Source organism: Vitis vinifera, chromosome 18, assembly GCF_030704535.1.
Source record: "Vitis vinifera cultivar Pinot Noir 40024 chromosome 18, ASM3070453v1".
NCBI classification, from domain to species: domain Eukaryota; kingdom Viridiplantae; phylum Streptophyta; class Magnoliopsida; order Vitales; family Vitaceae; genus Vitis; species Vitis vinifera.
This window is the reverse complement of record NC_081822.1, coordinates 33,838,854-33,866,842: the sequence shown is the minus strand read 5'-3', so window position 1 is coordinate 33,866,842 and position 27,989 is coordinate 33,838,854. Positions and strand designations below refer to the sequence as shown.

General features: G+C 35.9%; 1 protein-coding gene across 4 annotated transcripts; it reads left to right on the top strand.

Annotated features, from left to right (window-relative positions):
- Positions 1-1,140: 1,140 nt before the first annotated feature.
- Positions 1,141-27,772, top strand: LOC100248151 (uncharacterized). Of its 4 annotated transcripts, none has more exons than XM_002277636.5 (13): positions 1,141-1,450; positions 3,349-3,433; positions 3,532-3,602; positions 5,232-5,346; positions 5,447-5,526; positions 9,085-9,169; positions 9,269-9,349; positions 22,669-22,763; positions 22,902-22,952; positions 23,564-23,644; positions 25,453-25,525; positions 25,988-26,065; positions 27,451-27,772. In XM_002277636.5, the coding sequence occupies exons 1-13, from the start codon at positions 1,335-1,337 to the stop codon at positions 27,487-27,489; spliced, it is 1,050 nt and encodes a 349-aa protein (XP_002277672.1). In that variant the 5' UTR covers positions 1,141-1,334; the 3' UTR covers positions 27,490-27,772. The 4 variants fall into 4 exon arrangements, with proteins under 4 accessions (XP_002277672.1, XP_010645885.1, XP_059590939.1 ...); XM_010647583.3 differs by having other exon boundaries at positions 3,346-3,433; XM_059734956.1 differs by lacking the exons at positions 25,988-26,065; positions 27,451-27,772 and having other exon boundaries at positions 25,453-25,779.
- The last annotated feature ends 217 nt before the right edge of the window (positions 27,773-27,989 follow it).

Sequence of the window (27,989 nt, the reverse complement as noted above, 5' to 3'; positions counted from 1 at the left end):
TCTTCCTTTTCTTTCTTCCTCGTAGCTGGTACTCCCTTGAATTAGCCGACTCACTTGCTGCTCCGTCAATCCTTCATATATCACCTCAATTTTCTTGCTCTGTTTTCCTTCTCCTATAAGCTTCTACCTGTTCCATTGTTCACCACTTAACAAGTCTCTATCTTCAACCACCACCATGGCAAGGTGACCATCTCTTCTTTTCCACATGTCCTATGCAACTCATTTATCTGGAAGTCGTCCCCTACTCCAAATGAAATGTTCAGCTCTTCTAGGGTGATATGAAATACCCTTTGGTGCAATTAATAAAAGTAATAATAATAATAATAAAAAGACAAATAGGACTTGGTCCAAAAAGCGGTCTACAAAAATATTTTCAAAGGATATATTTTAATTGTTTTAAGTTATTTTCACTTATTTTATATGATTGTTTTAAAAAACAATTATATAGAGAATCGTTAAAAATAAATATTAGATATAAAGTTAATTTTAAACATATTTAAAAACATAGTAAGAAAGATATTTAAATTCTCTAACATACTTTTGTTTTATGAAATATTAATCAACAGATTTTAGAAATTGTAATTCAAAAATATTTCCCAAACAAAGCTTAATAGAAGAATAAACATTAATTTTAAAATTTTACTAATTAAATATTAATTAAAATGAATTGAATGATAGGAAATGTTTTAAAATTTGAGACTTTAAGAAGGCATGTTTGTCTATTGCTCTAAAAAATTAGGAAAAGATGTTGCCAATAGGAAAATAGAAGGGGTTCTTTGAAAACTATTTTTTATTTTAAAGAACAAAAAACACTAAAAAAATATGTATTTGACAATTGTTCTTATATTTTCAAAATTTATTTTTCATGTTTTTAAATTACTATTTTCACTTGTTTTTTCATGATTGTTTTGAAAAACAATGAGATAGATATAAAGAATAATTGGAAAAAAAAGTCATATATAAAATTTATTTTTTAAAAATATTTAAAAATCTAGTAAATAACTTGAAATTTACTTATTTTGATAACTATTTTTTAAAATAATTTTTTGTTCTACAAAAAGAAAAAAAAAGGAAAATATGTTTTGTTTTTAAGAACAAAATTATCAAATATATATATAAATAAATGGGCATAATCTTTTTGTTGAAATTGGGCTGGGGTTGAACTTATCAAATGGGCATGAGACACGAAGCCGAACCCACCAATCCGGACCCAGCCGATCAGACAAAGAGAAAACATAGAAACATCCAACAGCTGAGCAATCGCCCCAGATTTTGCTTTCATTTCCTGAAAACGAGTCTCAGAATTCAGCAGAGTAGCTTTTGGATTTGGATCAATGGATTCTTCAAACCTAGGTTCACTCCCAGAAGAGGGTTCGGAAGAAGAACCGCAACCAACCCAAACTAAACCCGCCTCTGCCTTCTCCTCCATTCCTCATCGCCCTCCATCTCAGTCAGTTCTCTCTCCCTAGGCGCCATTTTCAATTCTGGTTAATGGGTTTTCTCTTTTTTGTTAATAATTTCAACTGGGTTATTTTTTGTTTTCCAATATATGTTCTTAAATTTTGCGGTATTTGACATGCGTTTGTATGGAATTTTATTTGGTTGGTGAATTAATGGATCGATTAATTTTAATTGACTATTCTCAAATTTGTTTAGATTGTTTTCTATTCAAATGGATTCTCCCTTTCTCTCTCTCTCTCTCTCTCTCTCTCTTTCTTTTTCAATAGCTGCTTTTGAATTTTCTGGTATTTGATTGTATGATTGTCATGTAATTTTGCTGGTGCTTTGTTTGATTGTATTTGGGTTTTGAATTAATGGGTGAATTTGTTTTTATTTATTGTTTTAAATTCTTTTGCAAGTTCTTTATCTTTCTTGAATTTTGTGCTGCCTGATTCTTGATGAAGTCATTCTGAATTTTTAGATTTGTTTTGGGATTTATTTGTGCTGGCTGAGCTTCTAAATTTAGGGACAAGTTTATATAAATTATTTGAAATTTCGATCACCTGAATTTTGGATGAATTAGCAAAATCATAAATAAAAGTTCAAATTAATATCTTCAAAGAATTTCTGAATTTAGGGCCCTTAGAAATGGGTAATTGAGGTAACTAAACGCATTCAAATGAAATTTGCTTGAAATTAAGTCTTGATGAATAAGCTTGTTTGATGGGTTGGCCAAATTATTTAGAAGTTGGTTCAACTTCTAAATAGTAGTTACCAAAAGAATTATGAGGATTGTATTTGGTGTCTGCCCAACCTAATTCTCTTTGATTAAATAATTGATAACCTATCAAAAAGATGTTTACTGAATGAGTATATTATATTTTTATTAATAGATCCAAAACCAATACAATAAGTAGATTAACCACTTGAACAAATGTTTGTTTGGGCACGGTAGCAACAAAGGCAGTGTAGTGGTGAGGATGGTGTTGAATGCAGTGGTAAAAGAGGTGATGACAGCAATGGTGCAGTAGGGGGTGGTGGTAGTGGTGGTGGGCCGATGCCTTGCTTGTGTAAAAAATGGATGGTGGCAATGGCAATAATGTTGTTATAGTGTTGGGCAAAATGGTGGAAGTGCTGTCCATGGGACAATGATCATGACGTCTCTCTTAAGTAGACAATTCTTTTTTTTGGACAAAAAGATAAATATTATAAATGCCATAAAGAGGCCTACCCTAGTAGAAGAGGTGTATATAAGAAACACTAGAAAATAAGAGAGCCAAAAGAAAAGACCAGGGATGACAAAGAACCTGAGCATGGATTGATGTCAACAATGACTGTCCAAGAAATTCAACTGCAAAATTGGTTAACTGTTGCAAATTTTCTTATAATAATTCCATACTACATTCTCAAATTAGCTGAGAAACACAATTTTTTCGTGATTTATTTAATTCCTAGAAGTGTATTATTGACTACAATAGTTTTTCAGAATGCATGAAAATAAACATAAACAATATAAAAATATGTTTTTCATAAAGTTCATACATAAGATACACACAAGTATATCCCATTTCTTTAGCTTTTGGGTGGTTGTCATCTCTGACAACTCACATGTGATATGTCTGTCCATAATGCAGGGGTTGTGTCCTTGTTCACAAATCATAGTTTAATGCATTTGCACACAAGTAAATTGTAGGCTCATAAAATTTTTATTTCATCTTCAACTTATTATTTGGTCTTTAAAAAATGCTTAAGTCATAATTGCTAAGGGTTATTTGTGAATATTCCTTTATTGTTATATCCTTTTATTGCACTTTTTAGTGTTTGAATCATGGTTCTATATCCTTTTATTGCACTTTTTGGTGTTTGTATTGTGATTCTATATTTAATCCTTTCCAATTCTTCTAGTAGGACTTCTCTACAGAAGTACGCTCCTTTGGAGTGGTCGGCTTATTTTGATCAAGAGGATGATGTTTGCATTCCTGACTCAAATGATGTTAGTGACCACTTCATTTGACTTTTCCATTGCCTCTTGAAGGTTCTTTTTCGTCCCTTTTATGAGAATATTATCTTTAATGATCTTTGTTGTTTTAGGTATTTCACGTGTATATGGCAGGAACAGAAGGGCCAGTTGTCTTTTGTCTACATGGAGGTGGTTATTCTGGGTATGTTTGATTCTTGTTGTATAAGCACTTAAACTTCATAACTCTTATGATATATAATATGATGATTTCTAAACTTACTCATCTCACCTTTCTGTCATTTTTTGGTAATGGTTTTACACCCAAAGCTCATTTTATGCTTGTACAATTGTACTATGTAAATATGGTTTTCTATTTTTATTAGAGTAATATTGATATGAAACCATCTTGTTATGGACTCAGAATTTTCATTTGTTTTCCCAAGCAAGTGTGAGGGAACCGTGTAACAAGAACCATGGTAGTGATGCTAGCCACTGACTGACTTGGTCAACTAAAAATAAAATGGATTGTCACATATGTATCAGTGCCAGAAATGTGTATACGCATTCTGTTGGTGCGTCCCTTGCACCCAAAAGAAAAAGAGAATAAAAGAAAAAATGCAAGCAGAATGAGTGTCCATGCTATGCCAATTGTATTCTTTTAACAATATTTAAAATATGTGAACTTGTGTGCATATCCTTTGATTTTAAAAATAACAGTCATGAATTCCCGTTTCTAGAATTTTCTCTTTGGTTTTGAATTTTAATTGGATCAACTCAGTGAATATTCAGAGATGATTTTGAATTTTGTTTTACAATATGAATCTTAATAACTTTTTTTTTTTTTTTTGGTATGAAGTAACATTTAGTTAAATTTAGCTAGGAGGTTATCGTTGTTTTTCTTTTTGGTTGTTGATATGTTATATTTGGATCTTAAAACAGCTTACGAATATCTTGCCCGTGGATGTATCACATACTTGTGTGTTGAACTACCAATTTTCCTAAATGCTTAAGCTTATATGATTTGCACCCATGATATATATCATGCACTCTAACATCCTCCCTCATGTGTAGCCTCCTTTTGGGCTTGCATATCGGCTTAACAAATTGGGTAAATAAAGTAACCTTTTTTGGGCTTAATAAATTGAGGAAATAAATATGCGGTGAGGTTGGAATGCATGACCTTCTGCCAAATAAGGCCCTGATACCATGTTAAACTATCAAATTTTTCCTAAAATTTTAAGCTTATAGGATTTGGGTCCATAATGTATGCACTCTAGCAGTGTGATTGACTTTTGTGGCCTGAGCGTGAAAGTTTCCGTTGGTGTCCTTCACTTTGTCTCCCTCTCTTAATTTTGCCCTCTTTTGTTAGTGTCTAAGTTTTAATTTTGTATCTATATGGTATGTTCTAATATTTCCCAAAATCTTACAAAAACTTCCAACTTTTCCAAAATATTCAATTGGGATGTCTACTGATGTTGACATTGGAAACCTTGAATCATACTATAATTTAGAGATCCTTCACTTTAGGTTCTATGTTTTTCCTTTTATTTTAGGGTTAAATCAAACTTTTCACTGAAAGCTTCTCCTTTTGGCTCAAAGATTTTCTTTGATAATTTTTCTCCTCTCTGCACATCAACCTAAATTAGTTATCTTGTCTGAAGCTCTGTTGAATAAATTCATTCCCAATATTTAGTATTACTTGTTTGTAGTTTATATCTCATTGCAATCTGGTTGGAGATGAAAAATGATATTTGCATATTATGATATTTTGTTATTTGAAGCTGTCTCTAACATTTTCACAGAGGTAAAGAGAAATGTTTTGTCTGGACAGGCTTTCTTTCGCACTGGCAGCAAGTAAAATTAAGGAGAAAGCTCGGGTAGTAGCTATGGATTTGAGAGGACATGGGAAGTCATCCACTGAAAATGAGTTAGACCTATCAATTGAGGTAGATATTCAGAGAAATGCTAGATGTTACTGAAAGAATTTGGTTCATTAGTTTTCTATCTTTTATTATGAAGTTTCTTTTATTTACCATTTCTTTGCAGACCCTTTGCAATGATGTTTTAGCTGTTTTGAAGAAAATGTATGGAGATTCTCCTCCTGCAATTGTGCTTGTTGGCCACAGGTTTTGCCCTTCTGATAGTTTAGTTTCCATATCTTATATTCTCACTTTGCTAATAGTTTCAATTGTGTGGTTTTTTCTTGGGGAAAAATGTGTTTTCATACACACACTTGAAAATAAAAAACACAAAATATGTATTCAAGCTTGCAAAATCCTTAACACATTTACCTAAAAATAATTAGGATTTTATGCACTTTTTGGTCATAGACAAGCAACCCGTTATCCAAGATCTCCATTTTGTGCTAAGCCTTATTCTCTTTTAGTACACAATCTAAAAAAGCCCTAGTCCACATAATCATAAGCCTTTTCAAAATCTATTTTGAAGACTACTATTTTCTCCCCTGAATGCCATTTCTCATACATGATATCTTTGGCAATCAAAACAACATCCAATATTTGTCTCCCTTCAACGAAGGCTACCTGGGAGATGTAGATGGTTTCATAGAGAACTCTGCGTATGTGCCTTGATAAAACCTTAGCTATAATCTTATACATACTAGTAACTAGGTTGATAAGTTTGAAATATGAGATTTTGCTGGTTTGATACTTTGATTTATTATCCTATGATCATGGAACTCTAAGAACACCTTCATAAGGTTCTCTTTAATCACGTCCCAACACTACTTATACATTGCAATGGTGAAACCATCAGGCTCGAGGGTCTTTTCTTTGTTTAACTAAAAAATGGCGGAGAGTACCCCCTCTTCTAAAAAAAGGGTGGTCCAACCGTGCAACACTCTCTCCAGATGTGGGACACCAATCCAATCCTTCTATCGTCAAAGAATCACGTGGGGACTTGGAATGTAACTTACCAAAAAAACACACTATCTCCTCTAAAATATTTTCAATGTTGCCTAGAGTTACCCCCTTTTTAGGCACTAAGGATTTTATGAACTTCCAATTTCCCCTACCATTGGCCACTTTATGGAAGTAATTAGAATTGAAATCTCCTGTTTTTATCCATTTGACACTTGATTGTTGCCTTTAATGAACCTCTTCCTTTATTAGTAACTCCTCTAGTTCCCCTTTTTTAAAGCTCTCATTGTTGAAAGTTTAGGAGTTAGATTCCCTTCTTGCTCTCTGATATCAACGTAATAATGTTCCTCCTTTTTTCCTTTAAATCTCCAAAAAACACCTTATTCCATTCTTCAATTTAGATTTGATAAAGGTAGCTTCTTTATGAATTTATAACCCTCCTAACCACCGACCAACCTGACATTGACACTACCAAGAACTAGATCTTTCCTTGAAACAACTACATGTTCTCAAACCTGAATGGAGTCAGACTCCACTTAAATGGGTTATAGGACAATTGGGCAATGATCATATGTCAGTCTAGGAAGCACTTCTTGGAGGTTTTGAGGGAAACTTCATTTGAGTACAAAAAATCTATCCAACCTCTTACAAACAGGGGTTTCTTGCATGTTTGACCAAATAAAAGATGTGTTTCTAAGGAGGAAGAGGGAGGGGGGGGAGGGGGGGGGAGGGGGGGGGGGGGGGGGGGTCAATTAACTCACTTTATGTTATGAACTCATGAAAAACCCTCACACTAGGGGTTAACTTGGAGCCACCCAACTTTTTTGAGATTCTTCTTATGACATTGAAGACTTAAAGTCCTCTCCTACACACCATTTCAGAAAAGTTAGACCAAAAAGATCTTGAAGCTCTAAGCATAAATCCTTCCTCTGGTTGGAATTGTTGGGACCATAAACTGATGTGAGCAAAAAAGTTCCCTCTTCATCAGATCTTGGTTTAATTGTTACCAAAAACGACCCTAATACTATCTCTGAACAACTGAACTTGTTTGAATCCCATATTATCATAGCCCCTCTCGATGCCCCATAGGTCAGAAGAACAAACTACTCCTTATTGCTAACTTTCCAGACATTGCTCACAAACCTTCTATCACATGTTTCCCCCTTTGTTTCTTGAAGCATCACAATGTCTAGGGTTTCAAGACTAATAAAATCCTTCACAACCCTTCTTTTCTTTCTAGAACCCAACCCTTTAATATTTTGACTAATGATCTTCATGTGAACACTTAAGAGCCCAAATCAAAACCTAAGAATCACCAAGAACTCTAGGTAACGGTCTATAATTCCTCCTAAAATAAACCATATACATAGATCTTGCACTACTATTGCCTTCTGGGATGACATTCTCACAACCTTCGATTAGCTTGATTTTCATAGTTTCTAAAACTGATTGTACATTACTACATTCACCATTTTACTGGGTGTGAGGGTTATGTGAAATCCTTCCAATGAGGAGGAGATTGGTTCTAGAGGTTAACTGTTGACTGTGAAAAGGTACTCACTAAGGTGCTAAGTGGTGACTTGTGGAGAGAAATGCCCTTTAGCTCTTGGCCAGTGATATCTCCAAGGGACTCCTCAGCTTCAAAAATGGGATCACCAGCACTATGGATTGACACTGAGGCAAACTCATTCACTGGGATTATAGTTAGGGAATCTAGACTGGATCCTAAGGGTTCATCAAAATGGACAGAGATTGGTCAAGGAGTGAACTGGAAGCAAGGGGAAGAGAATGCGAATCAGAAGCCCCATCTAGAAATTGGCTCGCGACAATGGTTTCAGGGTTAGAAGGAAATACCTGGACACAGTGAATAATCCCTCCTCCTTCCTCAACCCCTCTAATGCCTGCTTGGGTCATTTCCAAGTTTGGGCAGTGTTCCCCCTTACATGGCTTCCTTCATATGATGGACCGATTAAACCACACTGAAGTCCATGTCCCCACCAGCTGTGATGGACCTATCCTTCCTTAAATCTCTTAGAAACTTTGGATTGTGATTTTTGTTTATGATCGACCTTTTATAAGATGGAGGCAAACCACTCATGCGAAGCCTCATATTGTGTGGGACTGGCTGTCCAGTGGACATCTTTTTTGAAATGCAATGGGTTGGTTCTCCATAGAGGAGAAGACTGTACCCTGGACTTTTGGGAAAAAGGAATCTGATGGGCCACTCTTTAATTGCATCGAAGGCTGGCCCAAATCGCACAATTGACCCAATAAGAGGTTTGGGCTCCTTTGTTCTAATTGGGTTCCCTCTATATTGAGCCTTATCAAATGAAGGAGGCCTGGACCTGTCAGCTGAGGGAGCTTTATGGCTTGGTGGGCTTTCTGCCTCCTCTGAGCCTCTCTTCCCCATAGCATGGCCTTTCTTCCTCTTTAATGCTTTGTTCGGCTTTGGGCTTGAATTTGAAATGAGAAAAGAGAAGATGGAGTACAACCGTTTCTCTTTGTATCATTGACACAGTTTTGTACCAGAAATTAAAAACATATTTTATTTGTTCTTTAGAAATGCAAAAGCCTTAATTTTCTGCTGTGTATGTGCCTTTTTTTAGTTACTTCTCATAAGGAGAGTGTTGAGAGCAATTCTGATATGATGGTCTTCCTATTTCCTTTCTACTCATTACACACACATGCACAGCCTTAGTTGATGGGAAATGCTTAAGTATTTGTTCAAGACAATCAAATCCTTATGGTGCCATTTTTTACTCTTTTAACTATGATGATACTGGCACTTATGTCATTGTTATACAGCATGGGAGGTTCAGTTGCTGTCCATCTTGCTGCAAAGAAAGTACTGTCTAGCTTGTGTGGATTGGTGGTTGTGGATGTTGTAGAGGTTTGGTTTTCTTTTTTCATTTTTTTCCAGAAATACCCTTCTACATATGGCTTCTCAATGTTATATTGAAGCTGTGTTGACAGTCAACAAGAATTTCAGGGAACGGCGATGGCTTCCTTGATTCATATGCAGAAAATCCTCTCAAGCAGGATGCAGCATTTTTCAACCCTTGAAAAAGCGGTATCTACAATACCTTTGAACTCTAATCTTCCATCTATTCTCTTTATTTATGTTTGTACTTTAAGGATATTATAGTTAATCTTGTGGAATTTCTTTTGCATATCATGAATTACTATTAAATATTTATCCCTTAGAGATCAAGATGGGAGAGAGAGAGCGAGCGAGAGAGGACGAGAGAGAGTGCGAAGGCGAGTGTGATGGTGAGGAGGGGGAGGAGAGTTCTGCGCCGCGAAGCAGAAGGAAGGAGTGCAGCTTCATAGTGGAATCCAAGGAATTCGAGATCATAGTGGATGATAGAAAAGGAAAAATCCAAGTCCTCATCGTGGAGAAGAAGGAAGGGGTTTCGTCATGGGTCCGATTGGGATCGGACAACCTAGGGTTTTTCTTAGAAGGATTGAATCTCTGTATCAAGGATGAGAAAGAAGCAAGATGGGGAAGGGAATGGAAGGAGCAGGGGAGAATGTACTCTATGTCACGAGGGATAAACAAAGCGGGGGGGTTTATACGGCTAGGGGTCTCCGATCTAGAGAGGAAACGGTTCTGCATTTTCATCCCGAGAGGTAGAAGGGATAAAAGGGGGTGGATGACCATGGCGGAGAAGCTTAACCAGATGGTAGGCTTTTTTGGCAGAAAACCAGAAACCCAGGAAGGAAAGGACATGGAGAAGGCTGTTGGGGGAAGATCGTATGCAACAATAGCAAAACGAGCACTGTCGGGTAACCCAAACGCAATCGTAGTGAAGGTGAAAAGGGAGGAATCAATAGGATTGTTAAAGAAATTGGAACATTGTGTCGTGGCGAGTTGGAAAGATAACTCAGGGGGAGAACATGATCTTGAGAAGTTGGGGCAGCTTTGGGAAAAATCGTGGGAGCTTAAAGGCAGCTTAGGGTTGGCTAAGTTGGAAAAGGGAAGAGCTCTGCTGGATTTTGAAGATTTGGAAGAGGCTAGACGTGTTGTCTCCTCTGGAAATCGCGCGACAGAAGGAGTCAAGGTAGGGCTGGATTTCTGGAGTCCTAGGAGTGGATGTTGGACAGAGGAGGAAGAGAGAAAGGAAATTTGGGTGAGATTAGTTGGGCTCCCAGTCTCGATATGGAGTCCAGAGATTTTGAAGAGAGTGGGGGATGAATGCGGCGGCTTTATCACAGTCGATGAACAAACGAAAACGATGGGCGAGCTCTAGTGGGCCAGAATCTTGGTGAGAGTGAGAGGAGAAGCTAGACCGAGTGTCCTGGAAGTCGAAGCGGAGGAGGAGGTCTACGCTGTGTCCTTATGGTGGGAATGTCGTCCGGTGTTAAGGAGGAATCGTAGACAAGAAGCTGGTCGTCATAGCAGTGAGGTTAGGGGTGAGGAGATCTCATGCGCGGAACAGCGAGTGACGAAGGAGTGGGTGAGCGTGAGGCTCGAGACCCTGAACCCGTCAGATGAAGGGACGGGTGAGCAGGGGGTCGGATCGGGTCGGGTCGTGCCCAGTGCAGTTAGAAGCCCGATAACTCGGGCTTGGGCTCCAACTGGTACAATGCATCTCTTAAGCCCAACTGCGAGCCCAAAGGAGCCAAGAAGGGTTGGTGGGCCTGGTCTGAAGAGCGGAGTCATGGGCTTGAAGATGAAAGGTGTGGCTGCAAGCGAGATTAGCCCAGAAGCAGGCCCGTCGCAAAGGATTGATGAGGTGGGCTGCTCTACTATAGGCCCAGATTCGCCAAAAGCCCGATTGTCAAACAAAGGCCCAAATTACTCAAAGGGATGTACCCAACAGTCCGATCCAGTTGGAGAGCTAAGGGAGGGTCCAACTTTCTCAGCAGCCCAAGTCCAAAATAACTTTCAGAAGATGGACTTACTGTTGACGGGTCTCGCTTCAGGTAATCTTCATGAGCCAGAGCCTTTTGTTGCGCGGGAGACTGAGGATATGAGGAAGTTACATGGAGTGGCTAGGATATCAGAGACGGATAAGGCGCTTGAAGAGGAATCAATGAGGTATGGAATGGGGTTGTGTTCTTGGGGGAAAAGGGTTTTGGGGGCCTCTCATCTCAATTCTATTCTTTTTGATCGAACTCCGGGGGGGGAGTTTTTCGATCATTTTGGGGACTGGAATGAGGAAGTTCGGGTTGATAATACAATGTGGTTAACAGTGTATGAGGCCTGTAATGAAAGGAGCAATGGATGTAAGGAATTGGAAGCAAATAAAAGTAGCAGTGAGAAGGGCAGGGGGATGGTTGGGGTCGGAGACATATATGATACCCAAGCAGAGAGAAGTGAGCCGGAGGGCAAATGGGAAGAGAGTGGTTTGGCGAAATTCAACCAATTCCTGGGTTTCCCCACGGAGGGGTTGGAGAAGGAAATCTTGAATTTTCTGACCAAAATTAGAAAAAGACGGGAGAAAATCCATAGTAAAGAGCTACTGGAAAAATCTAAGTTTGAAAAGGAGCTAAAAAAACTGGAATGTTCCATAAATTATGAGGGGGGGATTAAACAGAAAGGCTCGGTACAGGGCAAAGGGCGCCAGATTGTGATTGTCCAATGAAGATGAAAATTCTGAGTTGGAATGTGAGGGGAGATAGGTCCAAAAGAAAAGTTATTAAGACGTTCATAAGGAACCAGAGGGTGGACTTAATCTGTATTCAAGAGACAAAAATTCAAGCTATGTCGGATAGCATTGCGAGAAGTATAGGCTCCGGAAGATTCCTAGAGTGGAAAGCTGTGAATGCGGAGGGGGCTTCGGGAGGAATTCTGATATGCTGGGATAGAAGGTCTTTGGACATTCTAGATTGGGAAGAGGGTCAGTTTACATTATCTTGCAGATTCCAGAATGTAGAAAATGGGGCTATCTGGATTTTTACGGGAGTGTATGGCTTGTTTTCCAAAGTGGAAAGGGGTGCATTATGGGATGAGTTTAGGGCGATTAGAGGGCTGTGGGAAGACCTTTGGTGTATAGGGGGGGATTTTAATATCACTTTGTTTCCGAGAGAAAGGAGTAGCCAGAGGGGAATGAATTCAGCAATGAGGAAATTTGCTGAAATTGTGGGTGATCTTGGGCTGGTGGATCTTCCCCTTCAGGGGGGAGAATTTACTTGGAATGGGGGACAAAATAATCAGGCTTGGGCAAGATTGGACAGGTTCCTTGTGTCCCCTAGCTGGATAGATCAATTCAGTGGGATTAATTAGTGTAGGCTGCCCCGTCCGGTATCCGATCATTTTCCAATCACGTTAGTGGGGGGTGGGATAAGACGAGGCCCGACTCCATTCAGATTTGAAAATATGTGGCTTAAGGTTGAGGGCTTCAAAGATCTTGTGCACAGCTGGTGGCAAGGAATTGAGGTTAGGGGCAGTGCTAGTTACAAATTGGCTACTAAGATGAAGGAAATCAAACAGAAATTGAAAGTTTGGAATAGAGAAGTCTTTGGAAAGCTGGAGAGCAACAAAACCTTAGCCTTGCAGCAGGTGGAATTTTGGGATAGGGAGGAAAGTGAAAGAATTCTGACTGTGGAGGAAACAAAGTTTAAGAAAGAGGCAAAGGATAATTATAGAAAATGGGTGATTATGGAGGAAACTCATTGGAGACAGCTCTCAAGGGAAATATGGCTGAAGGAGGGAGATAGAAACATGGGCTTCTTTCACCGCATGGCAAGCTCTCACCGTAGAAATAACTCTTTGGAGAGAATTAAGATCAATGGGGATTGGTTGCTAGAGGAGCAGGAAATCAGGGAAGGAATTGCTAATGCGTTTCAAAATTTGCTTTCCGAAGTATGGGGTGGAAGGCGGACATAGGGAGACTTCAGTTTGATCAGATCAGCCAACAAGAGGCTGAGAACCTGGAGAGGCCTTTTACAGAGGAAGAAATCCATGTGGCTTTGATGGAGATGAATGAGGATAAAGCCTCTGGTCCGGATGGCTTTACTATGGCATTCTGGCAAAGTTGTTGGGAGTTCATTAAAGAGGAGATTTTAGAAATGTTCAAAGACTTCTACGAACACAGCTCTTTCCTCAAGAGTCTCAACAATACGTTCTTGGTATTGATCCCCAAGAAAAGTGGGGCTGAGGACCTTAGAGACTTTAGACCTATTAGTCTCTTGGGGGGGCTTTACAAGTTATTGACTAAAGTGTTAGTGTGGACCCCGCATTTCGGCTCATGCGTTTCCCACTCGAATGGCGAGCTCGATTTTTATTTGAAAAATTGATTTGTTGATTAAAAATGACTTGGAGTCGCCACTTATTTTTGTTTTATTTTTAAAAGGGTAAACAAAATAAGAAAGAAAAACCCTAAGTGCGACTCCTGATTTTGGAAAAGGCGATCTACGAAAAACTGGATCGGGCTCGGGGGTCAGGTTGCTTATCAGGAAGGTACGGTGAAGACCATAGCACCCCTCTAAGTCCCTAAAGTCGGATCTCTACTGATAAAATGAAGCTGATGTGGCAATTGATGAGTAAATCGATGAATATCCTGAATGATCATGCACATATGAGAATCGAAACATGTATAGTGAAGTATCAAAATGAGAGTGTATGCGTACCTGGGCCACGAACCACAATGCGCTATCAAGAAATGAGATTAGTACACAATTAACGAATACAAATTATAGCTCATGCATATCGGAGTGCAAAATGAAGATCAAGCAAAATATATTAAGCACAACTGTTGACAATCAATAGGGATCAAACATAGGGCCCCCCACCAAAGCCCAATTTATTATTCACGAACTAGTCTCACAAATTCCGTGTTTTAGAATTATGAAGAATTCACTATTGCTTATGTAAAATCAAGAAGATCAGAAGATTATTTAGGAACTGAAATGTGATTAAAAACTATTCGAGTGAAAACTGGATTATTGGAGCTTATTTGAAAATTGGAGTATTTGGAATTAAATTTTGAAGATTAGAGCTTCGGTGATTAAATTGAAATTTGTTAAAGAAAATGAGAAACAGACTTTAGGAAATTGAACTGCGAGACCATAGACTTTTGAAAGTTGAATTTATAATAATGATAGTAATAAGGTCTTGAGAGTTTGAATTAATAATAATAATAATAATAATAAGATTTCGAAAGTCTGAATTAATGATAATAATAATAATAATAATATTTTGAAAGTTGGGTTAATAATAATAATAGTAGGATTTTAAAAGTTGAATTAATAATAATGATAATAAAAAGATTTTGAAAGTGTGAATTAATAATAATAATAATAATAATGAGATTTTGAGAGTTTGGATTAATGATAATAATAATAATAATAATAATAATAATAAATAGATGTTGAAAGTGTGAAATAATAATAATGATAATAATGAGACTTTGAAAGTTGGGTTAATCATAATAATAGTAATGAGATTTTTGAAAGTTGGGTTAATAATAATAATAATAGGACTTTGAAAGTTTGGATTAATGATGATAATAATAATAATAAATAGATGTTGAAAGTGTGAATTAATAATAATGATAATAATGAGATTTTGAAAGTTGGGTTAATAATAATAATAGTAATGAGATTTTTGAAAGTTGGGTTAATAATAATAATAGGACTTTGAAAGTTTGGATTAATGATAATAATAATAATAATAAATAGATTTTGAAAGTTGAGGTAATAATAATAATAATAATGAGATTTTTGAAAGTTTGGATTAATGATGATAATAATAATAATAAATAGATGTTGAAAGTGTGAATTAATAATAATGATAATAATGAGATTTTGAAAGTTGGGTTAATAATAATAATAGTAATGAGATTTTTGAAAGTTGGGTTAGTAATAATAATAGGACTTTGAAAGTTTGGATTAATGATAATAATAATAATAATAAATAAATATCATTAATCCAAACTTTCAAAGTCCTATTATTATTACTAACCCAACTTTCAAAAATCTCATTACTATTATTATTATTAACCCAACTTTCAAAATCTCATTATTATCATTATTATTAATTCACACTTTCAACATCTATTTATTATTATTATTATCATCATTAATCCAAACTTTCAAAAATCTCATTATTATTATTATTATTACCTCAACTTTCAAAATCTATTTATTATTATTATTATTATCATTAATCCAAACTTTCAAAGTCCTATTATTATTATTAACCCAACTTTCAAAAATCTCATTACTATTATTATTATTAACCCAACTTTCAAAATCTCATTATTATCATTATTATTAATTCACACTTTCAACATCTATTTATTATTATTATTATCATCATTAATCCAAACTTTCAAAGTCCTATTATTATTATTATTAACCCAACTTTCAAAAATCTCATTACTATTATTATGATTAACCCAACTTTCAAAGTCTCATTATTATTATTTTACACTTTCAACATCTATTTATTATTATTATTATTATTATTATCATTAATCCAAACTCTCAAAATCTCATTATTATTATTATTATTATTATTAATTCACACTTTCAAAATCTTTTTATTATCATTATTATTAATTCAACTTTCAAAATCCTACTATTATTATTATTAACCCAACTTTCAAAATATTATTATTATTATTATTATCATTAATTCAGACTTTCGAAATCTCATTATTATTATTATTATTAATTCAAACTCTCAAGACCTTATTACTATCATTATTATAAATTCAACTTTCAAAAGTCTATGGTCTCGTAGTTCAATTTCCTAAAGTCCGTTTCTCATTTTCTTTAACAAATTTCAATTTAATCACCGAAGCTCTAATCTTCAAAATTTAATTCCAAATACTCCAATTTTCAAATAAGCTCCAATAATCCAGTTTTCACTCGAATAGTTTTTAATCACATTTCAGTTCCTAAATAATCTTCTGATCTTCTTGATTTTACATAAGCAATAGTGAATTCTTCATAATTCTAAAACACGGAATTTGTGAGACTAGTTCGTGAATAATAAATTGGGCTTTGGTGGGGGGCCCTATGTTTGATCCCTATTGATTGTCAACAGTTGTGCTTAATATATTTTGCTTGATCTTCATTTTGCACTCCGATATGCATGAGCTATAATTTGTATTCGTTAATTGTGTACTAATCTCATTTCTTGATAGCGCATTGTGGTTCGTGGCCCAGGTACGCATACACTCTCATTTTGATACTTCACTATACATGTTCCGATTCTCATATGTGCATGATCATTCAGGATATTCATCGATTTACTCATCAATTGCCACATCAGCTTCATTTTATCAGTAGAGACCCGACTTTAGGGACTTAGAGGGGTGCTATGGTCTTCACCGTACCTTCCCGATAAGCAACCTGACCCCTGAGCCCGATCCAGTTTTTCGTAGATCGCCTTTTCCAAAATCAGGAGTCGTACTTAGGGTTTTTCTTTCTTATTTTGTTTACCCTTTTAAAAATAAAACAAAAATAAGTGGCGACTCCAAGTCATTTTTAATCAACAAATCAATTTTTCAAATAAAAATCGAGCTTGCCATTCGAGTGGGAAACGCATGAGCCGAAATGCGGGGTCCACAGTTAGCTAACAGACTGAAGAAAGTAGTTGGTAAGGTGGTTTCCATTTCTTAGAATGCCTTTGTGAGGGGAAGACAAATTCTTGACGCTTCTTTAATTGCAAATGAAGTGATAGACACGTGGCAGAAACGAAAAGAAAAGGGCATTATATGCAAATTGGATATAGAGAAAGCCTATAACAGCATCAATTGGAAGTTCTTGTTGAAGGTGTTGCAAAAGATGGGCTTTGGGCCTAAGTGGGTGGGGTGGATGTGGAGTTGCCTATCCTCAGCTAAATTTTCAGTGTTGGTTAATGGAGTGCCTGCAGGTTTCTTCCCTAGCACTAAAGGTCTTAGACAAGGTGATCCTTTGTCTCCTTATCTCTTTATTATGGGGATGGAAGTGCTAGATGTTCTTATCAGGAGAGCTGTGGAGGGGGGGTTTTTATCAAGGTGTAATATAAGGGGTGGTAGTGGCCCCCCTTTGAACATCTCTCACTTGTTTTTTGCTAACGACACAATTATATTCTGTGAGGCCAGAAAGGATCATCTAACTCACTTAAGTTGGATCTTATTCTGGTTTGAAGCGGCTTCAGGACTAAGGATTAATTTAGCCAAGAGTGAAATCATTCCAGTTGGAGAGGTGGTGGAGATGGAGGAGTTGGCTGTTGAGCTAGGCTGCAGGGTGGGGTCTTTACCTTCTCAGTACTTGGGTCTTCCTTTAGGGGCCCCAAATAGAGCGCCTTATATATGGGATGGGGTGGAAGAGAGAGTAAGGAGGAGACTTGCTCTTTGGAAACGACAATATATTTCTAAAGGAGGAAGAGTAACCTTAATAAAAAGTACTTTGGCTAGCATGCCAATCTATCAAATGTTTATTTTCAGAATGCCCAAGGTCGTTGTTAGAAGGATTGAGAAAGTGCAAAGGGATTTTTTGTGGGGAGGGGGAAATATGGAGGGGAAAGTTCATCTGGTTAAATGGGAGGTGGTATGTACAGACAAGGATAAAGGTGGGTTAGGACTTAGGAAGCTAGCTTTGTTGAACAAAGCTTTACTTGGCAAGTGGATATGGAGGTATGCCTGTGACAAAGATAATCTGTGGAAACAAGTGACCAAGGTGAAGTATGGGCAAGAGGGTCTTGATTGGAGGCCCAAGAAGGCAAATGGGGCGGTTGGAGTAGGGGTTTGGAAGGAGATTTTGAAAGAATCAGAGTGGTGCTGAGATAACATGATATTCCGAGTAGGGAAAGGCAACACGATCAGATTTTGGACAGATGTGTGGTGTTCAGAATCTTCTTTGTCTCAATGTTTTCCTCATCTCTTTGGTATGGCTGCGCAAAGGAATTCAACGGTTGAGGAAATGTGGGATCAAAATTCGGGTCAAGGAAATTGGAACCTAAATTTCTTGAGGGACTTCAATGATTGGGAGTTGGATTTGGTTGGGGATTTTCTCCACATATTGAGGGGTTACAAACCCTCCTTGGAGGAAGACTCAATTCTTTGGAGGCAAGGAAGAAGTGGTCAGTTTAGGGTCAAGGAAGCTTATAGTTTGTTGACGAAGTCTGATGATATAGGTTTTCCTTCAAGAACATTTGGGTGGCAAGGGTGCCAACTAAAGTTGCTTTTTTTGTGTGGGAGGCGACATGGGGGAAGGTGCTTACTTTGGATAGACTTCAAAGAAGAGGACTACAACTTCCAAATCGTTGTTTCTTGTGTGGATGTGAGGAAGAAAGTGTAAATCATATCCTTATACATTGTACAGTGGTTAGAGCTTTATGGGATATTGTTTTTGGTTTAGTTGATGTGAAATGGGTTTTTCCAGAAAATGTAAAGGAGGTTTTAGCTAGTTGGAGGGGATCGTTTGTGGGAAAAAAAAGGAAAAAGATATGGGATGCCATTCCATTGTGTATTTTCTGGACGGTGTGGAAGGAGAGGAATAGATTAGCATTTAGGGGGGGGGGGGGGGTTTGAACGTTCAAAAGTTAAAGAATTTTTTTGTCTGTAATTTGTGGAGTTGGGCCAAATTGTATGTAGGTGAGGAGGCGTTCTCCCTTATAGGCTTCCTAGAGTGGATAGCTTCCACTTAAAGGGAGGTGATTTTTTTGTCTTTGTTTTTTGAGGCCTTAGCTACCTTGTATTCTTCCTGTATGCTTTGCGGCGTTTTGCCTTTTTTAATGCATATCCTTTGCTTATCAAAAAAAAAAGAAGAATGCATAGCCAAGTGTACCCCTAATCATGTGAGTGTGTATATTTTATGAAACTTATATCAAACAAAAATATGTTAGTACCCCAAAAATGATATTTAGGTATGAAAAAGGGAAACCAAAGTGTGGTCCAAATACATTAGCATCATATGGTCCAGTATGCTGGAGAACCTGATCTATTAAAGATTGTACAGGTTCTATAAACTCACAAGTGGGAATCTGGATATCTGAACATGATGCAGGGAGTATTACCTAGCCCGGTATCTAACTATTGCCGCCTGTTCCCTTTTACTTTACAAACATGTGGCTGTACAGATTCTATCCTCTCTGTCAAGAGATGGTGGGAAAAGTGTCAATATTGGATCAGGACAGACTAGAGGGCCACAGATTTACCTAGAAGCTCAAATACATAAAGAATAAGCTATTGAGTCTGGTTACATAGAGTTTTCCAGCATTTCTTTTGCTATCATATTGTTGGACAAGATTGATTTGCTTGTCACTGAAAAAGAAAAAGAAAAAAAAAAGATGACATTAGAACTTGGTGGATTTGCTCGCCTATGAGGTTCTGCTTGTATCTTAAAAAGAACTATGGAAAGGAAGAAAAAAAAGAGGTAGAGGAAGAAATCTTAAAATAGTTCCTTTGATTTTGCATGAAAAATGCAAAGGAAAATGAAATCTAAAAAATGCTTAAAAAAATTTCACATTTCAGGAAAATGATGGTAGGAAAAACTTGTCAAGCTCAAATTTATATTTTATTTCCTTTCATTTTTTTCCTTTTCTTTACCATAATTAAATCCCTTCTTGTTTCCCTCACACTTTATATGATTCAAGTGAAACCTTGGTGCCTTGAGATTAGCTTCGGCAGATGCTCTTCAGGAAAACTGTGGCATATGGATATTGGTGGTCTATTGTGAGTCTATTTGGGGTTTGTTAAAGGCTTTCCCCAAGGCTAGTAGTTCAGATCTGGCCTCTGTGGTTGAGCTTCTACGCCTATTGAAGGGCTTGAAAAAGGAATGTCTTCAATAGGGATTAGGGGGGTTCATGGTGGAAGGAGGATTTCACTGTTCACATTTCATTGGCCTTTGAGGGGAGGAGAGGGTCTGGGAGGTATGACCATTAGATTCACTACATCACTGGCCTACTAGGAGATTTGGTTCAAACCTTCTTCTAGAGAGACCTAACTCAGCTAAACAGTAAGCTGATCAGCATGATGAGAGAGGTGCCTCCTCTCTAACTGTGTTTTTCTTCATGTACTCGCTCGCCCTAGGGTTGGGTGTGGTTTGAGGTTTCCTTTTATTGTATTCCTTGGAGATCTGTTTGTGGGAATTATTTGGCTGTGTTGGTGTGGCTGTTTGGTTAATCTTTTGTTTGTTCTCTTTGTCGTTTTCAGTTGACATACCCTTTGCCTTTGTTGTATATTCTATTCTACTAAAACATTCTCTTCCCATTTTCTATGTTGAAAAAAAACAGTGGAACAAACAGACCTTTGGGAATCTCAAAGAGAAATAAGTATTTAGTCCTCAATGATATTGAGAATACTATAGCACCATGCTTTGTACTTACCAACTTAAGGGAACACTATGCGTGACTGTTATATGAGCTGCCATGAAGTTATTATTCAACAAATAAAATTATTCAACTTAACTCAAGAAAGATTTTTCTTCAACTATTTTAAACCAGCTATATGATCCTGGTTAAAACCAGGGAGGAAAATATCGAGTATCGAAGCATCTCGACACGATATATGGAAGAGATATATCGGTTCCACGATATTTATCAATTTATCGTGAATTTCACCTATTTCTTGGGATTTATTAGCATTTTATCATTTTATCTTCAATATATCGCGATAATTTGGGCGGTCAAATGAGGGTCAATGCGGTCAACACAAGCTTGTGCCATCAAACTTTTTAAAAATGCCTTAAGATTTCTGTTGCGGGGGCTCGAACCCCAACCAAAAGGTTTGGCTGGCAACGAGCCAACCGCTGGGGCAAGTTTGCCCTTTGATATATAAGGTGCACCAAATATATATAAAGTAAATTCATCATATAAACATAATTTTTAAAAATGTTTTAAAGAACAAATTAATTATAATTATTTTATAATTAAATAAATTTTTTTCATCTATTTGAATACCAAAAATATAAAAATTATTGTGATAATTTTCTTCATAGTGTTTTTAATATCATTAATATATTAATTAAGTATTAAAAATTATACATATATCATCATTTATTTTATATCATTTAATACAATTAAATTAAATGAATTATAATTTTAATATTAAATATATTTTAAAATTAGACATATTATAATCAAATATTACAAATATTATTATGAATAATATTTGATATAATTTAATAATAAATATATACCTATGAAATTTATAGTTTTTTTTATTAGCACATACAATATTATTATCAAATATGATAAATCATATTATACATATATCAAATTATTTAATAAAACAATTTAAAAATATCATTATACTTTTAAATACATTTTTATGAAGTTTTTCTTATACTTTTATAAATTTTGATCAATTTTAGGCTTATCGATATTTTTTTCCAAAATATCCGTCGATATATCTCCGATATATCCGTAAAATCGAAGTACCGATATATCCGTGATTAATGATATTTTCATCCTTGGTTAAAACAGTCTTTTCTCACTAATTCAACCCCTGTACTCATCAGTCTCATCCTGGCATCATTGTCGACGTAAATCATGTACTTCTTACTGATGTAGTTATTGTTATTTGTTTGCACATTGCTGACCTGTCTGAACTGGCAATGAAGAAACAGCATATAAATTACTTGAGCCTAGCTGAAAGAGGGTATCGAGCTGAATCAGTGGCAAGACAATAAGGGGAAAACTAGAAACAAAGCATTTATAAGAATCTAGTGGTTTCATCAGTTTGAGATGAGGTGAGAGAAGGTTGAGAGTGGATTATGGGGCTTAGATTTTCTTGATTTTAACTAAAAAATATTTCAAACTCTTTCCAAAATGGTTTTTTCTGTGTAACTAAAATCAGTGAGTGCACTTGTGAGAAGTTATATGATTCATTTTGATATTGCTGCAAGCAGAAGGGAAGAATCAGAAGAGACTTAGTTTGGTGGCAGTTGAAAGGATAAGTTGGCCTCTATGACTTCATAGAAAATATGGTCTCAGATACATGGGTTTCACAAACCAGGATTTATTTTTTTGACATAATTGGGATAATACTATATTTAGTTGAGGGGTTTAACCTCTGTTTTCTTGTCATTCACCCCTTTAATCCATTGATTTCACAAGTTGTTGTTTTTTTTCTATTTATAAGTTGTGATGCTCAATGTTCATTGGAATATTGTTCACCATTTATGTATTTGTTTCTCTGAAGATTATAAAGTTCTTCTTTTCTAGTCTTGTGTCTCGTTGTATAATCAAGTTCTAATGGAAATTTGGAGAGAGTCACATGCTTGAGAATGTAATTACCCTGTCAAGGTAAATTACATGAACTTTATTCTATAATAAAGTTCCTCTGAAGATTATAAAGTTCATCTTTTCTAGTCTTCTGTTTTCTTGTCATGGACCATCACACTCCAACACAATGTATAAGTTAGAGTTTCTAGGATGAAATGTTCTTATTGTCATCTTGTATCCCTGCTTCAATCTTGGCTATTTATATGTTTTATCTCTCTGCATAGATTGAATGGAGTGTTAAAGGAGGCTCTTTAAGAAACATTGAGTCTGCCCGTGTATCTATCCCCAGCACATTAAAGTATGATGATTCAAAGGAATGGTAAGCACATCTGTTATGGTAATTATATGTTGTTACCATTTTATCATACAAAGCTAATCGACTGTATTGATGGTCTTTCTATTAATATATTTGTCACATATTGCCTGTTAATTGCTAAGTCATATTTTTGCATTGCAGTTACACTTACCGAACAAGGCTGGAAAAGACAGAAGAATATTGGAGAGGCTGGTATGAGTAAATCATTCTTATCAATATGCATGTTTAAGAGATCAAACTCATGGTTGACAGAGGTGGTAATGGATTCCTCAATTGAGACCATACCTCCAAAGTGTGTGTCCTAAGTATGAGTTGGAGTGTTTTATGGCACATACTGGGGTAATTGCTGCAGTTAATTTTTTCATAGACTGTTGTGATACTACTGTTAGGTTATTGATTCCAACCCTGTCAATAGAATAGGAATGATCTATCTCAAGATTATTTATTTACAATTTTAACATATTGGTTCATTTCATTTAATAGATTAGAGTTCAGATCAATTTTGTAGATTCAAGTTTAATAATTCGGTATACAGATCAATGGTTTAAATCTCTAGATACAGCAAGTGACTTTGGACTATAATTATGCCTATGTTGGTCTTATGCCTTACGGATTGTGTTCAAATGCTATGCCCATGGAAGTGAAGCTCAATGAGGAAAATTTTCATTTTCTTATTTATAAAGAGAGCATTTTCATTTTCCTATTGTTCTATTAGAGATGGTTTCTAGTTCTCTGCAAATTTACATTGAAAAGGCACCTATATGTCAAATTAATTAGTATTTGCATACTTACTTGCATTACAGGTATGAAGGCCTTTCTGACAAATTTCTGTCTTCTCCCATTCCAAAGCTCCTACTGTTAGCTGGAACAGACAGACTGGACAGGTTCTATCGGTTAAACTTGGCTAGACAATTTTACAGCTCTTTATATATATATATATATATCCTGGTTTCATATGGATAACTTTTAGGGATAATAGCCAATTATTTATCCATAACTCACTCACTTATGTACGGTATGATGTCCCTCAACCTAGAATAACTTTGGAAGGTTGTAGTAGAAATGCCCAACTTGAAACTGACTTGAAAGATTTGCTGTCATGTAGTATTGAAATTGCTGGAGTGACTGAGGACTTTCAATCAATCTTCAACATAAAATGGATCAAATTTCAACTGGGAAAGTCTAGATTCTGATGAAAAATAAAATTGATGAAGGATAATATCATCAAGCAAGCTCATGGAACCAAAATTAAGATTTCCCTTATGTTTGGAGAGATCTGACTAGAGAATGCATTCATTTGGTTTCTGTAAATTTTAATGTACTATCCAGAATATGCTCTGCTAATTCTCAGCAGATTTTATGGGTAAAAGTTGCCATGCTGGAAACATGGATACAGAAGGGAAATCATCACCTGGAAAGGATCACAAAATGGTTTGTGATGAAGGTTCTTCATGTGCTCCCTGTTTTATGGCTGCCAATCCAAATGAATTCACAATTATGATTTCTAGGAAAAGAACCACGATTGGTACTAGGTATTTCCAGCCTTCTAGTAATGGTAGTGGATACTAGATAATCTTATAAGGGCTTACTAGACACTTAAAAGGAGGTCACAGGAGATTTGTTCTCGAGTCAGAATGGTTTTTTATTGGGGTCCATTGGCCATTTCTTTTTTCTTAACGTGGATTGTTTGAAAGGAGTCTAACAGAAGAACTTTTAAAGATGTAGAATTGCATTTGTTTTGGTACCTAAAAGAGCTGATGAGGTCAGAAAAGCTAGTTTTCCCTTGTTTCTGTTGTTCTTCCCTTTCTTGATAGGCTGCTCCCTTGATTCTTAAGCAGAATACATCCTGTATGCAAGGGTGTTCCAGTTTGCTTCTTTTATGAAGTTAATTAGCTTTACCAAAAGCAGAGGGTCAATCTCTTAGTCTCCCCTGTAAGGTTGAACAAGTGAATGGGACGTCTGATGGATATTTAATTGATTGCTTCCAGAGAATGCCAAAATAATGCCTGTGCTTTGCTGAGAGGGGCAGACATGCTGATTGAGAGTTCTAGATTCCTACTGGAGTCAGGCAGTTGAAAAATTCTGAAATTGGAGAAATTACAGTAAAGACGTGCCATGTGAAATTAGAAAACTAATGGGTTGTGAACTTCCATATCATTACCAAACTGATGCTCAAGAGCTTTGTTTGACATGGTGGTGTGGAGCTTCCTACTGCAAGCTCTGAAGATTGGCAAAAACCTTGTAGAGTTGTGCCACACAGCAGTAGAAAGCTAATGATTTTGAACTTTTTTCTGGTGAAAAAGCAATGATGGACTCTTGTGAATCCTTCTGTAGATGATGAAAGTTGAAACTGTGGCTAAATATCTTATAGGCAAGAGTATGTGTGAATTCATCTGTCAGTATTTGCACACACGTGTGCGCACACAGCATATATATGCATTTGTATCTTATTGAATTTGTCAAATGGTATATCTCAAAATACATATACCTTTAAAGGCCATATAATCTTATATAGTGCTTTCTTTTATTTATAGGTTATGCTGCATTACAAATTGAAAGATGGTTTCTTTGGGATTTGGCAGCCTGTTTTTTTTTTTTTTTCCTGCAATTATCAGCAGCTGCTATGCTGATTGAAGAACATTGCCCTTATACATGTTAATTTACTCAGAGCTTCTCTGCAATTCTGTAACAGATCCCTCACAATAGGTCAAATGCAAGGAAAATTTCAAATGGTGGTTGTCAGACACTCAGGGCATGCTATACAGGTCTATTTCAGTTATTTTTCTGTGTTTCCTTGTACATTATCACTATGTTTTTCAGAAAAAGATGATGAAAAGGGTTTCACTCTTCAGCATATTGAAAAGCTCTCCCCTATTTCGGGGGTTGTTGAACATATATCAAGACATTCTTGGGGCTGTTCAGGACAGCAAAAAATATTTTGTCCATTAAGCACATTTGCTGATCAAAGTTTCAACATTTTTTTCTCATTTAATAATATTTGACTAAAGCTCTTTGTCAACTTTGACCTGCTTGTCTAAGCCCATTTTGATATGCTTCTAATTGAAATTACATAATGTCAATCTCAGTGTGAAAAGTATGATGAAGTTGTTTGTGACTAAAATTGAGTATCCAAAATGATTAAAGCAGAAAAGGGGCAGGAAGTATAACATATATTTATATATATTTGAAATTGGTTTCCAATTTATTCTAAATTCCTAATGTTGCAGGAAGATGAACCTGATGAATTTGCTAATCTCATAGTTAATTTTATTTCTCGCAATCGAATTGGCCCTAAAGGTGTTGAGGTTGGTATTCATCTTTTGTTATTAAAATGAGTGATATATTGTTCTGTGCTGCATTGCCTTTTGGCTTTATAAAGACATTGTGGAAGGTCAATGTAACTAGGTAACTGTGGACCATGGATTTGAAACAGGATTTTCACATCTCATTAAATTAAAAGTTCTAATTAGATGTTCGGAAATTTTTAACGGGTCCCGTTTGACTTGTGTTTATCACTTTTAGAATGGTTAGATTTTCAGGAGTTCCCATGTCAAGTGTGTTGTATTTGTGCCAAAAGTATTACCTGGATAATTATAGATCTAGTTCTTCGACAATTTTCTCCTACACATACATTGTCACTATTATAGCACAAATCAACCTCATTATCGTTAGGATTCTTGTAAGTTTTGGTCCAGTTAAGGGCAAGTTGTATGTATCTAGGACACATCAAAAATATTGGATTATACATATTTTCATGTGTTTCTAGAGACTTGAGCTGTTTGGAAAAGTTTCTTAAATGCTAAAAGTAGCATTATAATTTTCAAGAATATTTGGATAGAACCATCAAATATGAACACTATATTTCCATATATTTTGGAAAAGTGGGGATCCTCCTATTTTTCCTCAAATACAATGGGATTTTTCTACCATTAAGGTCATGTTTGGAATACTGGAATAAAAAATGGGAATGTGAAATCAATTTCATTCCTATTCATTAATGTGTTTGGATTATTTTTTTAGAACGAGAATAGAAATAAAAAATTCTTTTTTATGGAAACCAAATCCCATTCTTTCTAGGATTTTGATTCCTCTCTTTTACATTAGAGTATGATTCACCCACATTTCCACTCCTATTCCATTATACCAAATACCATTAGGGTGCGTTTGCTAATGATACGTTTGGTATGTGGGAATAGGAATAGAAATAGGGTGAGAATGAAGGTGAATCACAATACCATATAGAAAAGAGGGAATCAAATCCTAGTACTAGTGGGATTTGGTTTCCATACTCATAAATTTTTTATTCCCATTCCCATTCTAAAAGGCAATATAAACACATTAGTGAATGAGAATGGAATTAATTTTTCATTCCTATTCTCTATTCTAGTATTCCAAACATGGCCTAAGACTACAAGTTAAAAGCTCTTCCAAACAGGCCCTTGATTCTTGTCAATTGAAAAAAAACGAAGACCTTAAAAAATGTGAATCCCTTTGCTTGATGTTATATCTCCATCTTGAATAAGAACGTGCACATCTTGTTGTTCTAGTCTCTTTCTATTTGTTCCTCTCCATCTCTTTTAACTATAAGCTAATTCCACCTTATGTACAGATATGTTTCTTTCACATACTAATATACCTGTACTGAGATACTCCCTTTTATCATGGTTTGTCTTTCACCTTTGTGTTACAGATACCTGGACTCCTTAGAGCATCAAAGCCTCAATCTTAAAGTCCATGTTGGAGAACTCAAAGATTACAGCCCCACCACGGTGACTAACAAATTTCATAACCCATCTCTCTAGTGTTTGTATGCAATGGATTGTTCTTCTTCTACTACTACAGCTGTGTTTGATAGATTCCTTTCAGAATTTCTAAATTTTGGAGCTACATCATATATGTCCAAGCTTTATCAATATTTTACCCCTTTTGTTTTCTAGATTAGTAAACATAGAGGGTGCATTTGGAACGCAGGAAAAGGAATGGAAATGAATCACTATACAGGTTTTGAAACATTTCCAATTTGTCCAAGCATAAGTTTAGATTGGCTTTGATTGAGACATGAATTATGTGAGATGAAAGGATGTTGAATCAAATTAGGGTTTAATTGGATGATTTTACAATCTCAAAGGCACTTTCTCATAAAAAAATGGCATCCAAGGATGTGTTTACTTAATGTGTGGGAGTAATGTTCCTACAAGGAATGCAAAAACCAATAATTAAATAAAATTA

Excerpts from the sequence above, each read along its gene's own strand:
- LOC100248151 (XM_059734955.1), top strand. The coding sequence starts at position 1,335 with ATGGATTCTTCAAACCTAGGTTCACTCCCAGAAGAGGGTTCGGAAGAA. Across the intron at positions 5,527-9,084 it reads ATTGTGCTTGTTGGCCACAG|CATGGGAGGTTCAGTTGCTG; the intron begins GTTTTGCCCTTC and ends ATTGTTATACAG. Across the intron at positions 9,350-22,668 it reads TTTCAACCCTTGAAAAAGCG|ATTGAATGGAGTGTTAAAGG; the intron begins GTATCTACAATA and ends CTCTCTGCATAG.